This window comes from Carassius gibelio, chromosome B19 (genome assembly GCF_023724105.1).
Source record: "Carassius gibelio isolate Cgi1373 ecotype wild population from Czech Republic chromosome B19, carGib1.2-hapl.c, whole genome shotgun sequence".
Classification (NCBI taxonomy): Eukaryota; Metazoa; Chordata; class Actinopteri; order Cypriniformes; family Cyprinidae; genus Carassius; species Carassius gibelio.
In genome coordinates, this window is record NC_068414.1 from 35,053,298 (window position 1) to 35,071,199 (window position 17,902).

The 17,902-nt window shown below is 38.3% G+C and overlaps 1 protein-coding gene across 6 annotated transcripts in view; it reads left to right on the forward strand.

Annotated features, from left to right (window-relative positions):
* The window catches only part of LOC127978683 (zinc-alpha-2-glycoprotein-like), a 111,101-nt gene extending 98,541 nt beyond the window's left edge, over nt 1-12,560 (forward strand). For all 6 annotated transcript variants that reach the window (XM_052583543.1, XM_052583542.1, XM_052583541.1 and 3 more), the window contains 2 exons: nt 9,423-9,533; nt 10,004-12,560. In XM_052583543.1, the coding sequence (XP_052439503.1) occupies nt 9,423-9,533; nt 10,004-10,125 (233 nt within the window). In that variant the 3' untranslated portion in view covers nt 10,126-12,560. The remainder of the gene's footprint in view (nt 1-9,422; nt 9,534-10,003) is intronic.
* The last annotated feature ends 5,342 nt before the right edge of the window (nt 12,561-17,902 follow it).

The window sequence follows — 17,902 nt, forward strand, 5'->3', positions numbered from 1 at the left end:
GGTTACAATTTGCCAAAGAACACATCAACTGGCCTTAAGAGAAATGGAGGAACATTTTGTGGACTGATGAGAGTAAAATTGTTCTTTTTGGGTCCAAGGGCCACAGGCAGTTTGTGAGACGACCCCAAAACTCTGAATTCAAGCCACAGTACACAGTGAAGACAGTGAAGCATGGAGGTGCAAGCATCATGATATGGGCATGTTTCTCCTACTATGGTGTTGGGCCTATTTATCGCATACCAGGGATCATGGATCAGTTTGCATATGTTAAAATACTTGAAGAGGTCATGTTGCCCTATGCTGAAGAGGACATGCCCTTGAAATGGTTGTTTCAACAAGACAATGACCCAAAACACACTAGTAAACGGGCAAAGTCTTGGTTCCAAACCAACAAAATGAATGTTATGGAGTGGCCAGCCCAATCTCCAGACCTTAATCCAATTGAGAACTTGTGGGGTGATATAAAAAATGCTGTTTCTGAAGCAAAACCAAGAAATGTGAATGAATTGTGGAATGTTGTTAAAGAATCATGGAGTGGAATAACAGCTGAGAGGTGCCACAAGTTGGTTGACTCCATGCCACCCAGATGTCAAGCAGTTTTAAAAAACTGTGGTCATACAACTAAATATTAGTTTAGTGATTCACAGGATTGCTAAATCCCAGAAAAAAAAATGTTTGTACAAAATAGTTTAGAGTTTGTACAGTCAAAGGTAGACACTGCTATTTTTTTGAACACACCCCTTTCAACTTATTGCCCAATTGCACAGCCTTAAGAGCGTGCATATCATGAATGCTGGGTCTTGTTTGTTTTCTGACAATCTACTGAACCTACTGGTAACTTGTTTGCCACGTAGCAATAAAAAATATACTAAAAAACTTGATTATTCTGATTAGTCACATTGTACTGCTATTATTTTGAACAATACTGTACAGCTCGAGTAGTGAGGCATTTGTATACGACACCCCACCTTTTCTAAGTACGGCGGCCAACCTTCACTAACAGTGGTCCAAAACAATCTACTCCGGTGGAGTAAAAGGGGGGTCTACATAACCTCAGACTTGATGTGGGTAAGTCTGACATTCTAGGAATCTTTGGTTTGCCTCTCCATTTATTACAATCAAGACAGTGGTGCTGATGTCTTTTAATTGCCTCTCTTCCTCGCAAAATCCAACACTTACGGCGCAGCTAAGCATACACCCTGCCAGCTCCCGGGTGGTGCAGTTGATCATCATAATGCTTTATTAGGAGTTTAACTACTGGATGATCTTGTGACAGAACAATAGGGTGTAGAACTGCATCACTCAATCCATGGCACCTATGAAGTCGTCCTCCTACTCTAATCAAGTCTTGTTCTTTGTCATATTCAGGAGCAAGCTTAATGAGTCGGCTATGTACAGAAATGTCTTTTACTCCCTTGAGTAAAGCAAATTAGTCAGGAAAGTCATGCATCTGACATTGTCTAAGGATAGACAATTCTGCCTTCTGAAACGCATCTGCACTGAGTGAATCAGTGTTATCAGCCGCCCCATGAAGGAATCGTGCTGTAGCCTCTAGTAACTCAGGATAGCTACTAAATTGACTGGGATCAGGTTCAACTTGCAGTTTATGTTCAGTCAATGAGCCGCAAAACACAGATTTCTTAAGTTCCTGAACTTCTTCAGGGGCCTGTCCTTCTGGTGCCTTAGGCCAACAACTGCTAGACTGCATTAAGAAGGCTGGTCCTTGTTTCCATCGTGTTTCTTTAGCTAGTTGAACCAGTGATAACCCACGCGTGATATCATCAGCAGTATTGGCTGCTGAATCGACATAGAGCCAATCTCCAGGATCAGACAACTCTTGGATTTCGGTGACTCTAACTCCTACAAACACTCGGTATCTGCAAGAATCAGACTGCAGCAAAGAAAGAACTGTAGTGGAGTCAGACCAATAGACGAATTTGGAGATGTCTAAGGTCAGCTCTTTCTTCAAGACGTCTCCTAGTTGTGCTCCTGTCAATGCAGCACAAAGCTCTAAACGAGCAATGGAGATTTGTTTCCGTGGAGCAACTCTTGACCTTGCCGCCATGAAGGCAACATGCATATTACCCTGACTGTCTTCAGAGCACAAGTATGCTACAGAGCCGTATGCTTTTTCAGAAGCATCACAAAACACATGAACACTGTGGCTCTTGACAGGATACTGAAGGCTGGATCTGTAACATCTTGGTAGGTGGATCTGAGACAATTGCTCGCTCTCCCACTGATGCCAAATGTCTAGTAGGCCCGTCGGTAAATTAGGATCATCCCATCCTCGTTTTTTTATCCCACAACAACTGCACAACAATTTTGGCTCTGGTGGTATACGGAATGAGATATCCAAGGGGGTCGTAAAGCTTGGCTAAAGTGCGATAGATGCTCCGCATTGTAATTTCACCTTCATCTTTCTGGTACGATTTGTATACCAATGTGTGTGATCTACATTGCCATATCAATCCAAGAGCATTCTCCTGAAGGTTGGTCATTTCTTGACTTAGCCAAATCTCCCCACTCTTTGACTTTTACTCCGCAGGAAGGTGGTGAATAACTTCAGGGATGTTACTGGCCCATTGCCTCAATTCGAATCCACCGTTCATAAGATGGCACTGCAATCGGTTTACCAGCTCTACAGCTTGAGCTTCAGTAGAGACACTCTTAAGACAATGGTCAACATAGAAGCTACGCTCCACCGTTTGACGTACTTCATCAGTACCTTCGAGATCCACCTTGGCATGGGACTGAAGTGCATAAGTAGCACAACAAGGGCTACACGTAGTGCCAAATGGCAGAACTTGCCACTGATACACGATGGCCGGTTCAGATGTATTCCCATGACGCCACAAAAAGTGAAGGAAGGGTTTATCTTCATCAAGGAGATGGATTTGATGGAACATACCCTTCACATCACTACAGATGGCCACAGAATGTTCTCGAAAGCGGAGGAGAACTCCCAACAAGCTGGCACTTAAGGTAGGACCGGGCAAGAGATGTTCATTCAAAGACTGACCCTGGTACTCAAAAGAACAATTGAAGACAATACGGTTCTTTGCATTGTGATGAACCATATGATGTGGTATGTACCATGACTGGGAACTCTGATCACATTCTGCAGCTGTCAACGGTGTGACGTAACCTGCCTGCAGCAGTTTCTGAATTTCTGATCCATAAGACGCAGTCATACTAGGTTCTCTAGATAACTTTTGCTCTGTGCTGCGTAGCAGGGCCATGACAGCCTCCTTGGGTGCGTTCAGAGGTGGAGGCAACTCTTTCCAGAGTAGAGGCATGGCATACCTTTTTACACCATTCACATCGATCCTGATGGTTTTTTCCTCTAGGAGGCGAATAGCTTCTGCATCCTGTCGTGATCGACTGACCACTTTCTCAGATTGATAAGGAAGAGTATCCAGTTGCCAAAGCTTTTCGACTTTACGGAATAGCTCAGCTTCAGGAGAAACACAAGAAATGAATAAACATTCTTGAGCCTGCAAGTGAGGTTTAATAAGCCTTGAGGGACCTTGCAATGTCCAGCCGAGCTTTGTATGAACTGCCGCTGGACCTCCAGGAGGATCTAATCTCACTAGCTCAACAGGGGTTATCAAGTGAGGACAATCTGAGCCGATAAGTACCAAGGGCTGCGCTTCATGGATGTCGTGTAAAAGTAAGTCACGGAGATGGTGATATCCTCTTTGCAAGTCAGAGATGGGGTAAGTATGTTGAACCAGGGCTAGCTCTTTTGCGGTGAATGCACCCTTGACTGGGTAAGATCTGTCAGTGTGTGAAACAGGGGCTATGAAGAAAGATACTGATCTTCCATGAATGGTATGGACATCCTGCCTCACTGTACGCAGAGCCAGATCTTCAATTTCACCCATTCCTTATCCCCATTCCGAATGATTACTCGAATTAACTTCAGTAGCACTTGCCTGCTACTCGTAGGTCGATCCAAGTATAGGGCCTGAGAAGTAGGGCTTACTGAACTTTCCTCCGATGTCCGGTTATTACTTTTACTCATCACATCAGCGTTGGCATTGACTTCATGAAGAACATCAAGATGCCTCCTTTCACACCGTTTGCATTTCACCTTTAACATACAATTAGAGGAAGAATGCCCTCGTCCGCAATGCCAACATCTATGTCCTGTTCTGATCCAACTTTCAATTTGCTCTTTAGTTAAGAGTTTGAAGTTAGAGCACTGATTCATATAGTGTTGAATTGTGTTACAGAACTGACAATACTTTTTCAGCTTCTCCTGTGGTCTTTCTGAGTCCATGCATTCAGTCTTTGGTAGCTCTACTGATCCTACTTTCTGCTCTTTACCATGTAGGACAGTAGTTGGCTTTCGGGAACAAAACCAGTTCACTTGTCTTTGTGAACACTGTGTTTCGCATGCTCAAAATAGGACCCATACTGTGTTCCTTCTACCTGCACGCGAACCTCATATTCCAGCCATTCTGCGAAATCAATCAGAGTTGGAATAGGTGTCTGAAGGGGGTTAATGAATCTCTTGAAGTTAGCTCTTAGGTCATACAGCAATTTAGCTAAGAGACGAGAAACATGTGAGCCACATTTCAGTTCAGTCCAACCTGTGCTACCCAACTGATTTAACATTCCAACCAGTGCTTGGACACGAAGGGCAAATGCCTTGAAAGACTTCACATCCCCGCTCCTGATATTGGGCCCATCCATCAGATTAGTGATCCTTTGCATTGCCAATTGATGTGGCTGCCCATACATATCAGTGAGCGCTCTCATAGTGTCACTGAATGGAGTACGACTGTGACTATATGAGTCAGCGACAAGTAAAGCGTCTTCCAGCTTAAGGTGGTCCATAAGTATTTGAAACTTAAACGACTCAGAAGCGTCTTCAGGAAGAACATTGTTTAATGCAAGCTTAAGACGGGAAAACTCTCGGGGATCATCCCGACCGAAATCGGGAATTGTAGGAGTCAGCCCTCGATATTGCATTGGGGGTGAATGCACAGGACGAGGAAGCTCAGAATTTCCAAGCAAATGGTGAGAATCATTCGATGTACGTAACGGTCTATAATTTCGACTGTACTCTTGCCTCCAATCATTTGGAGAATGATCGAAACGATCTGTGAAGACATCCTTCTGCAGACGCTCTCTGTCATTTAAGCGGCGATGGTAAGGATCCGTTGCTGGATGATAATAAACATCACGAGGAGGCATAGTGGACCGCAACACTGGTGGGTCATCTGGATATTGCTGACGAATATCAGATGAATGAGGTGGCCGCAGAGGAACATTAGCATCATAATAGTGATCATACTGTAGCAAGTCATTCTTACTACTATGTGGATCATTATACGAAGGGGTCGACATACCTGAATTAGGCGGACTATCACTAAGCCAACCTGCTCTCTGTAGACTGTCTGTAAGCTCTTCAATGAGCTCTTGCTCACAACTGCGAACTGTAAGGAGGGATTCATCTCTAGGTGGCACCAAAGGAGTATGTTCTGTCTGGCTAGAGTTTCCAACGCCCTTAACTGACTCCTGCATACTAATAGACTTTGGTGTAGATGACACCACTGCTCCTTCATTCAAAAGCTGTTGATCAGATAATGAAACCTGTGAAGCTAACACAGAAGAGTTAACAATCATATCAGATAAGCGTTGCATGTCTTGCCTCATTCGTCTATTTTCCTCTCTCAATTCACTCATACAACTGAGCATATCAGACTGCTCACCTGCAAATGCAAGCTGTTTCTGTGGATAGCTAACCTCATAATCACGCAAATGTGTTGGGCTTCTTATTACTCTACGTGGGCGTACAACCTCTGGCTCTACAACTCCCTCACTAGTTCTGGACATCATTGCTAAAGTGGTTATAGAATCCGGCTCGAAGGACCATTAAATGTATTGTAGACTGTAGTATGCACTGATTACTGTTACGGTTCTAAATCACCTTAGAGTACTATTTACACAAATAATGTCCAGTAACTAGGAAAGGATTAAAGAAGCCAGAGTCATGTGTCCAATTAACTCAATGTATTAATGAAAAAACGAATTATTTTCTCACAATGTTAACACAATGTAAATGACACAATAAAACAGCGTAGGCCTACGCAAAATAACCAAAACAATAAAACAAAGTTCTTTAAATCAAAAGATACAATAATGTTGATATAAGGCAGTGAAATGTGTTATTGAGAATACTCAGTCCCAACAAGTCCCAGGTTTCCAGAGAATGTCCACTTAAGGAAAGGAAGGCACAGATATCTTCAGACGTCGATCCTCAGACGTGATGTCATCACATTTGGAACTTGAACAGCCGGTATGTTAGTAGGGATCTTTGTTTGATACTGATAGGGTTAATATGATGTGGTGATAACAGTGAGGCCTGTAGCTTCGTGTGCTGCGATATTCAGTGTGTGTGTTGGGTTTGTGTGATTACAGTCCGCTGGACAAACGTGGATAAACGTGTGGTTCTATAATGAAACAAATAAACTCAATTAGTGTCTGTTACATTTCGTACAACAAAGTGCTGTGTCATCACTTCACATGATTAAACACGAGAGCCATCGAAAACATATGATAAAAGCCTAATATAACAGTTGTTCCTTCATAACTGAAGAAATATCTTATTGATGCATCTAGCAGCATATCAAACGATGATTATTAGACTGAATAATATGATATAAACACTTACGTTCTGCAATGACGCACGCGCTGATATTCACCATATAATTCCAGCAACTTCTGAAGCGATCACACAACATTGGCCGCCCATCACATCTGAAATGCCAAACTGCTCACCAGCTGAGAGCTATATTATCAATCTATAGCTTGATGGCTTTAATCCAACTTGCCGCATGAATTTACAATGGGCTAGGTGCACAAGATGGCGCCGGTGAGCTTCAGCGACGCGAGTGTGTGCGTACTTATTTCCGGTCTTGCGACGCTCGCATTGACTGTAATGGAAACTTGCACACGGATCTTGGCTAGATGTATATAATTAATGATTTTCAAATTTAACAGCCGATAGTGGTATATCAAAAACATGGGGAAACATCCTCCCTATATTTTGCGTACATCTGTGTGGAAATTCATCAAGATACAACGCGGAGATTGCTTTATTCTTCTGTTGATTATGCGGATCAGCGTCAGGTCAGGACCACAGGGATTTCATTTTTCAAACACAAACCATTCAAATATGCAATACTTTTCATTTTGAAGAGCAGGTTTTGTTCTGTTATGTAAGATAAATGTTTCTGACTGTCAAACAAGACGGACAGAGATTTCTGATAAAGCATGTTTTATTAACTTTATTTGATAACATAATTTATAACTAACTGTACAATTAAACGTAATATAATTATGGTATGTTTGCATTAAATAAAAGATCGCTGTTTGCATTCATGTGTGTTTCTATTTGTTTTATGAGATCTGTAGCATAAATCATTATCTGTCTATGTATATTGTTATTGTTTTGCATTAATTATCAGATTAAACATATTAAAATTAGTCACGTATTTTTTACTGTGTAAAATAATAAAATATGTTGTGAAAATGAAACAGACTGATGTATGTGTACAATTGAGAAATAGATATTTCTGAAGATAAACCGCAGACCACGTCTCACGAGGTAAATATTTAATATAAAAATAATAATAATAATGCAAACATTTTCGAGAAATAAGTAATTTGTACATTTACATATTTGATAAGATAAAATACATTATATAGCTGTGTATACACGCCATGAGTTCAACTTTCATTTCCTGAACAGTAGTGAACATTAGTATTTAAATCATTCACCGGACCCAAACATACACACGTTTCAAATCCACTGGCTCAGTTAACATTTGTAGTATAGTGATAATAGCAGTGTATATCTTATTTGCATATGAAGTGATATTATAAATCCTGTAAACATATAGAAGGTAATATTTGGACACCTCCAGTTTTCTGCACTGACTTTAAGCACAACCGGAAATATCTACGCACACACTCGCAAGACCGGAAATCCAAGATGGCGGAGATATGCAACTAGCCCATACTAACCAAGGGGCAAGGAACTCGACCGGAAGTTGAAGTCGGGTGGGGGCTGCCATCTTTTAGCAGAACTTCACTTGCGTTAGCATTCCCATTGACTCCCATTCATTTTGGCGTCACTTTGACAGCGAATAACTTTACATCTGAGGCGTTTAAAGACTCTGTTTGTCCATTATTTATTTCTAAAGATACACGACAATGTATAAAGGGCTCCATTACCTTCTATGTTACATTATGGCCCCGTATAAACAGTTTTTGTAAAAAATAGGCTAACGATTGCGTCATAACCACTCGGCTCGCTGTCGCATTACCGTACAGACAGGTGGAGAAGCTCGCAGGCAATTAACTTAATATGGCGTACTGGCGTTACATTTTAAAATACTATACAAAATAATTAATCAGAATACTTACTCCTGCTCACTCACGACAAAGAACTCCCCGCTCAAGCTCGCCGTCTCTGCAAGATTAACGATGGCAGTTTGCACGCACAGCTACTAGAAGATTTACATCTGTCAGACAGGTTGCTGACGTCGTCAAGCTTCGTTTGAGTCTGCGCGTCAGAAACGGAAGTGCTAAAAAACGCTAAAACTGGGCTTCATTTGTCTCAATTGAGTTCCAATGGGGTCGCTGTGTCCATTTCTTTTACTGTCTATGATACTAACACGGACCGCATTTCTTCCTTTTTCTCCATTGCCGTATATCTGATCTCACGCTATTTTCACCAAACTCGCGAGACTTCCGATTAAGCTCCGCCCACTCAACAGGCGCAACACTTGAACAGAATACTAAACGACTATAATATGAAAATAAATGTAACTTGACCATGACCTTTTGCACATGGTCCATGTGACATCAGAGGGTCCGTTAGAATATTTTGAAGCATCAAAAATACATTTTGGTCCAAAAATAGCACTACGACTTATACAAAAATAACTTCGACTTTATTCAGCATTGTCTTCTCTTCCGTGTCTGAGGTGAGAGAGTTCAAAACAAAGCAGTTTCTGATATTTGGTTCATGAACTAATCATTCGATGTAACCGGATCTTCTTGAACCAGTTCACTGAATCGAACTGAATCGTTTTAAAATGGTTTGCATCTCTAATGCGCATTAATCCACAAATGACTTAAGCTGTTAACTTGTTTAATGTGGCTGACACTCCCTCTGAGTTCAAACAAACCAATATCCCGGAGTAATTCATTTACTCAAACAGTACACTGACTGAACTGCTGTGAAGAGAGAACTGAAGATGAACGCCGAGCAAAATTGTGTGCAAAATTGTTTGACAGTAGCTTCCTACTCCAGCTGCAGCTCAGAATTAGTCAAGAAACTGTATTTACTTGTTGCATGAATTTATAGAATGTTTAGAACATTGTTTTTTTTCTCCCTGTAGCTGGAAGTCTGGGATCTAGAAGTCATCACTGGGCAGCACTAGCTGCAGGTGCCCTTGCGATTGCAGTTCTATACATCATCTTTTTACTCTACAAAAACAGAAGGTTCAATGGTGAGTTCATATTAATTCCAGGACTAAATCAGAATCAGAAAATTGAGAATCAGAAAAAGATTGACCCATTATTTACTCACCCACATATTATTCCATATTATTCATGTCATACACAAAAATGACCATCCATCAACTCCAAACAGGACAAACACTATAACAGCATGTTTCAAATTTAATTTTCCTCATTCTCAATTGTCTCTAACCTGAGATTAATTATTTAATTTGATATTTATTCAGCATTTAAATATGGAGACCATGCTGTAAAGTCTGGTACCATAAAGGCTTATGAGTTTAATATGTGCACACACTAAAATTGCTGAGTGTTTCAACTCCAACGGTTGGGTTAGTTTAAAGTGGGGTTTATCAAGTGAAACATATAATTCATTTAGCTGACACTTTGTACTGAATTGGTATAAAATCAGCACAAGCTGATGCTAAAGTTTTCTGATAATATATTGTATCATCTCTAGGCCAGATGAACTGCAGTAGTTCCACCACAGAACAGTGTGAAAACATTATACCTCAAGATCAACAGATCCCCTCACTGGAAGTGATTCACATGAGAGCATTTAACCAGATACACACTGACTAGCAGGATCCTGGATGTGACATCTACGATCTTATCATTTCATGAGTGAGTATATCACTCACTTACTCTGTAGATACTGTACAAAAAAATTCCATTAAGCTAATTAATTTTTAATTGCTTTTTGCAGTAGTGTATTAGCTTTTTAATTGGGATTACTTGACAGACTAAAATTTAAAACACTGTTTTAATATTGTTTAAATTTGGTTTTGTCAGTGTCATCACATCACTAAATTTTGCAGCTCCCATTCCTGAAAACACAACAAAGCTCTATTACCTCAAACTACTTACAGTTTTTCTCAGTTGCTTTGGCTCAGTCCTTAAATGAGAGTTTTTTTTCTCTCAAAACAGTAAGTTCAGATGTCTAAACAAATAGTTTCTTGTTCACATTAGATTTGAATTTCTTATTGATTTAAGCAGATTGCACATATTTTGGCATGTGTGCAAATGGGTAAGTGCTATTGTCTAAAATTCACAGAATTACTAAATGCACGGGGCTTGTTGATGAAAACTGATGAGTAGATTCCCAGTGAAATTACCAAAGTTAGAAAAATTACACTACATTATATAAATCAAACTTCCAGAAGGAGTCACCTCTCATCTTGACAAACCACATGAATGTGTATGTAACCGTAGTCGGTTTACCTCAGGGTTGTCAATGTGTGGGGTATGAAGGAATAACAGTTAATTATGGTTATACATGATGACAAAAACAACACAAATGAAAAGAAGCAGGTTTTGAAAGTCCAGGATCCAGTAAACAAATTCAAGTAATACGTCCAAAACAGCACTAATACCAGTGTTGGGCAAGCTACTTGGAAAATGTAGTGAGCTAAGCTAGCAGTTACTCTACAGTAAATGAAGCTTCACTACACTGAAGCTACCCCCCTGGGAAATGTAGCAAGCTAAGCTACATCAACAGTAGCTTGCTACATCTAAGCTACTTTTAAAATTAAATTTTTATGTTGAACACGTTTTATTACAAGTCAGTGCTATCTCTGTGCTTAAAACTGTCAGTCAAACAGATAGGCAGGTGTAATTGTTTAGTTTAATAGTTTTTTGTGTTCCTTATCAATTTGGCAACAAAAAACAATCAAAATACATGTAATTAACAATGTGCGCACAGGTAAGTGTATGCACCTGTTGCATGTGCATGCTTAATATATTGTAGGACTTTGCAGAACAAAATGCAAGACCTCCAAACAGTCCAAAAAAATGGCCAGGCTGGACCCTGATAATTTTTACAAGCAGCATCTGAAAACATATTTTCTCTCTGTTATCTCAGTCAGTGTCATGTACTTGTCGAGTCCTTGGGATTAACTGTTCTCGACCTCATTCTATGCCATCATTTCATCAAATAATTTTTTGCGTGACTGGCCAAGGAGTGGTACCATCTGGAGCAGAAGGTGGCGGTAATGCATCATAAGGATGGTTGGTTGCTATCCACCGTAAACACGAACAAGATGAACTAGATCGAGGATCAGCGATCTTAGCAGTTGTATTTCCCGATCTGAGTTTGAGCCTCAGAAATGCTTGCGAAAATGAAGCTTGTGTGGAAGCTACCGCACTACTTGGTAAAAAAAAGAGCTTCGCTACTGATAAGCTATTTGATTCAGAAAGTAGCAAAGCTACAACCAAGCTACTGAGAAATGTAGTTAAACTAGTAGCTTCGCTGCCCAACACCGACTAATACAGAGAATAGTGACTTATGTCCAGATGTCAGTCAGTTATTTGACCTAAAAGCAAGAGTGTGTTATAATGGACACCGGCTGAAGTGTTGAAGATTATAAAATGAAAATTGTATATAACAAATATTTCCATGGTGAATAGACATCTAAACATTTTGTCCACCGTGGATCACACAATGACAAAAACTCTTCTTATTTTTGGTGGCATTGGTCAGGTCACTGAAACAATAACTAGATTTTAAAGCATGAATTAAATGTTTTGGGTGAGTTATAGCTTTTGCAGACATGCATCAGGGTTGTGTTGTTTTAGCAAATTGTTGTGACAATTGCACTTAGAGATTAATGCTTTGTGCCAAATGTGAAAATGTGCCAAAGCACCTGAGAAAAACTGCAATAGTTCAGCTTTAAATATGCAGATTAGTTCAACAAAGGCTTAGTGCATTTTTGATGCTGAAGTTGTGTTACTGAGAGCTGGGTTTATCTTAACTTAATTTTTTATGCTTTTATTATTAGTAGCATTGTGTTAAATTGTGCAATGTGTTAAATTAATTTAATCAAATTCTTTTGTATCAATTTGTATAAAATATGCTGTGATTATCACCTTTTTGTATTTCCATGTTTGTTCCCTGTTACATAATGCACTTTACAGTTGTTTCAGGGAATTCATGGCAGCTATCATTTGTTCAGTTCTCAGTGTTATTTTTGAAAATAATAGCATTAACAAAATGAATAAAATCGGCACATTGTGTAATATGCTGTTTGTTGTCTTTCACTGATGTCAAATTTGTTTTGTTTTTGTTTTGTTTGTCTTTTTTTTTTTTACAATCAAAACAACTACATTTGTAAAAGCATCCTTTATTGTGGATTAGAACTACACCAGACTGAAATTGCACATTGCTTTTATTTCCTGCTGGTGACAATTCCCGGAGAACAGGGACAATTCCCGGTGGCCTGGAAGCCGATTTGGCCCACTATTTTAATATTATTATTGTATAATTGCATGTCACATGTAATAAAGCGATTATTTCTGTAGTATATGCGGTAATTAAAAGAACTCAAGTCAGTGAGTATTGATGCTAGTTACATCAAGGTCCCGCTAGAGGGCAGTGTGTGTTGTGGACGTGTAGAAGTTGTTGCATCCGGTGTGTGTGTGTGTGTGTGTTCTAGTGGCGGTATTAAAGCTGATCAACAGTCACAGTGCTCTCCTCTGATGTTTTATATGAACAAACCCACATAACAAGAACATGATAATTTCAGAGTCCGCCATTCGATTATTAAATCTCTAATCGATCATGAATCGGTGAGTCGTTACAGTCGATGCTTTGGCTCGAGCGCTCCGTCAAACGGTTTGGATCAGACTCCGAGTAATCAATGTGAGAGAGAGAATGAAGTGGACTCTTGAAGCGCACAGCTGGAGCAGAAAACTACTGTTCAGGGTTTCAAGTGCAGGTCAGTTTCAGCTGTAAAGATGCTATTGTAGTTTTATCTTTGTTTACTCAGTTACGCAGCACTTCATTGCTCACAACAGGGGCGGACTCGGACCAAAAAGTGGCCCTGGACTTTCTGGCCCACAGCAGTCAACCACATCCTAACACATCCGCCCCTGTTTCGATTTAATTTATTAATTTAATATTTAAGTAAACAGTTTGGGAATTTTAACCAATATGGCAACTGATCCTCTCTTGAAAAAAACAAACAAACAAACCATAAAAGCTGCACATTTAGCGACTCCTTGTGAGCGATACATGCTCATCACGACACAAACATTCTCCTAGAACTCACACTTTGCATCAGTTAACAGATCCATATGAATCATGCATGAAATAGAGGTTTATAAACTCAAACCATAGCTTTATGTGCTTTAGATGAACTTCAAGTCTTAATTTGTTCGAAATGTTCAATAAATCACCTTTGACTCGTTAAACAAGTTCATGATCCGATTCTTGAACAGATGATTCTTCTGAGTCAATCTCTTGCTTTTTAATAGTGATGTAAAATTCCCAACTTGATTCGCGTTGTTCACTCGCTTGAAGGGGTGAAAGTTTGAGATATATATATATATATATATATATATATATATATATATATATATATATATATGTATGTATGTATGTATGTATGTATGTATGTATGTATATATATATGTATGTATGTATGTATATATATATATGTATATATATGTGTATATATATATATATATATATATGTATATATATGTATGTATATGTATGTATATGTATGTATGTATATGTATGTATGTGTATGTATGTATATGTATGTATGTATATGTATGTATGTGTATGTATGTATATGTATGTATGTATATGTATGTATATGTATGTATATGTATGTATGTGTATGTATGTATATGTATGTATATGTATGTATATGTATGTATATGTATGTATATGTATGTATGTATATGTATGTATATGTATGTATATGTATGTATATATATGTATATGTATATACAGTATTGTTCAAAATAATAGCAGTACAATGTGACTAACCAGAATAATCAAGGTTTTTAGTATATTTTTTATTGCTACGTGGCAAACAAGTTACCAGTAGGTTCAGTAGATTCTCAGAAAACAAACAAGACCCAGCATTCATGATATGCACGCTCTTAAGGCTGTGCAATTGGGCAATTAGTTGAAAGGGGTGTGTTCAAAAAAATAGCAGTGTCTACCTTTGACTGTACAAACTCAAAACTATTTTGTACAAACATTTTTTTTTTCTGGGATTTAGCAATCCTGTGAATCACTAAACTAATATTTAGTTGTATGACCACAGTTTTTTAAAACTGCTTGACATCTGTGTGGCATGTAGTCAACCAACTTGTGGCACCTCTCAGCTGTTATTCCACTCCATGATTCTTTAACAACATTCCACAATTCATTCACATTTCTTGGTTTTGCTTCAGAAACAGCATTTTTGATATCACCCCACAAGTTCTCAATTGGATTAAGGTCTGGAGATTGGGCTGGCCACTCCATAACATTAATTTTGTTGGTTTGGAACCAAGACTTTGCCCGTTTACTAGTGTGTTTTGGGTCATTGTCTTGTTGAAACAACCATTTCAAGGGCATGTCCTCTTCAGCATAGGGCAACATGACCTCTTCAAGTATTTTAACATATGCAAACTGATCCATGATCCCTGGTATGCGATAAATAGGCCCAACACCATAGTAGGAGAAACATGCCCATATCATGATGCTTGCACCTCCATGCTTCACTGTCTTCACTGTGTACTGTGGCTTGAATTCAGAGTTTGGGGGTCGTCTCACAAACTGCCTGTGGCCCTTGGACCCAAAAAGAAAAATTTTACTCTCATCAGTCCACAAAATGTTCCTCCATTTCTCTTTAGGCCAGTTGATGTGTTCTTTGGCAAATTGTAACCTCTTCTGCACATGCCTTTTTTTTAACAGAGGGACTTTGCGGGGGATTCTTGAAAATAGATTAGCTTCACACAGACGTCTTCTAACTGTCACAGTACTTACAGGTAACTCCAGACTGTCTTTGATCATCCTGGAGGTGATCATTGGCTGAGCCTTTGCCATTCTGGTTATTCTTCTATCCATTTTGATGGTTGTCTTCCGTTTTCTTCCACGTCTCTCTGGTTTTGCTCTCCATTTTAAGGCATTGGAGATCATTTTAGCTGAACAGCCTATCATTTTTTGCACCTCTTTATAGGTTTTCCCCTCTCTAATCAACTTTTTAATCAAAGTACGCTGTTCTTCTGAACAATGTCTTGAACGACCCATTTTCCTCAGCTTTCAAATGCATGTTCAACAAGTGTTGGCTTCATCCTTAAATAGGGGCCACCTGATTCACACCTGTTTCTTCACAAAATTGATGACCTCAGTGATTGAAGGCCACACTGCTATTTTTTTGAACACACCCCTTTCAACTAATTCAACTAATTGCCCAATTGCACAGCCTTAAGAGCGTGCATATCATGAATGCTGGGTCTCATTTGTTTTCTGAGAATCTACTGAACCTACTGGTAACTTGTTTGTCACGTAGCAATAAAAAAATATACGAAAAACCTTGATTATTCTGGTTAGTCACATTGTACTGCTATTATTTTGAACAATACTGTATATGTATATATATGTATGTATATATATGTATATATATGTATATATATGTATGTATATATATGTATGTATATATATGTATGTATATATATGTATGTATATATATGTATGTATATATATGTATGTATATATGTATGTATATATGTATATATGTATGTATGTATATATGTATGTATGTATATATGTATGTATGTATATATATATGTATGTATATATATGTATGTATATATATGTATGTATATATATGTATGTATATATATGTATGTATATATATGTATGTATATATGTATGTATATATATGTATGTATATATATATGTATGTATATATGTATGTATATATGTATGTATATATGTATGTATATATGTATGTATGTATATGTATGTATGTATGTATGTATATGTATGTATGTATATGTATGTATATGTATGTATGTGTATGTATGTATATGTATGTATGTATGTGTATGTATATGTATGTGTATGTATATATATGTATATATATGTATATGTATATATATATATGTATGTGTATATATATGTATATGTATATGTATATGTATATATATGTATATGTATGTATATATATGTATATGTATATATATATATGTATGTATATATATGTATATGTATATATGTATAAATAAACAGTTTTTGATAAAACATGACGTGAGCATAATGTGAACGGGGTGAGCTTAAAGGATACAAAAATGTACTCATTGAGCACAGACAAACTTTTAGCATTTAATGATGTATATCTTAATTTAAATGCTTTTGTCATTTAAAATAAAACTGAATATGTTTGTGAGAGATCAACTTTTTGTACTGAAACCAATATCTTGTGCACTAAAAAAAAACTCAATGTATATTTTTTTGTGAGCTTAAAAGGTACATTTACTTGAATGAATGAATGAATGAATATTGGTGTACACCCAAAGTGCTTTTCAATCATGTGGGGGTCTCTCCTCAACCACCATCAGTGTGCAGCATCCACCTGGACGGTCTGACGGCAGGACAACGGCACCAGTGCGTTCACCACACACCAGCTACAACTGGAGAGGAGAAAGACACAGAGCCAATCAAGTGGTTGGGGATTATTAGGAGGCCATGATTGACAAAGGCCAAGGGGGAATTTGGTCAGGACTTTATTCTTTACGAGAAGTGCCATGGGATTTTTAATGACCAAAGAGAGTCAGGACCTCGGTTTAACGTCTCATCCGAAGGACGGTGCTCGTTGACAGTATAGTGTCCCCATCACTGCACTGGGGCGCTAGGACCCACACACCAAAGGGAGAGCGCCCCCTGTTGACCTCACTAGCACCTCTTCCAGCAGTAACCTAGTTTCTCAGGAGGTCTCCCATCCAGGTACTGACCAGGCTTCAGTGGGGGACCAGTCTTGGGCTGCAGGGGGATAAGGTTTTTACATATGGCATCTTATGCTTTTAAACTTATTTTTTAACTGAAAAAATAAAATAAAAATGCAATCGGACTGTAAATATAGGCGTCATGTCATTGACCCATCCACTGTTATAACTCGTTTAAAACCAATAAAAATATTTCCAAATTTAAAAAGCTGTGATTATTTTTACCTATTAAATATAAATGTTTCATAGCTAAAAACTACTTATTGCTTTAAATGTATTATTGATGATAAGATCCTAATCACAGAGATATCGAGAGCCTTTAAAATGAGGTAAATAAAAATATGTTCAGCTGTTTACTAGGAGTAATGTTGACTCAGATGTTAGGGGCAATGCTTCGGTGGGGAGCTGATATTCAGCACAACGGTTCTTTCTTTCTTTTTCTTTTCCTACTTCAAACACATACAAAAAATGCTAGGTTTAAAGAAATCCATGGCTGGGTCAAATCTATTTTTGAAAGTGAAAGTCAACCTTTGGGTTACAGGTCCAACTCTCTAACTATTAGGCCACAGCTGCCCCCTATTTTCTTTTGCAGAAATACAAGCCTTTTTATTTTATTTTAACCTTACACATGCAT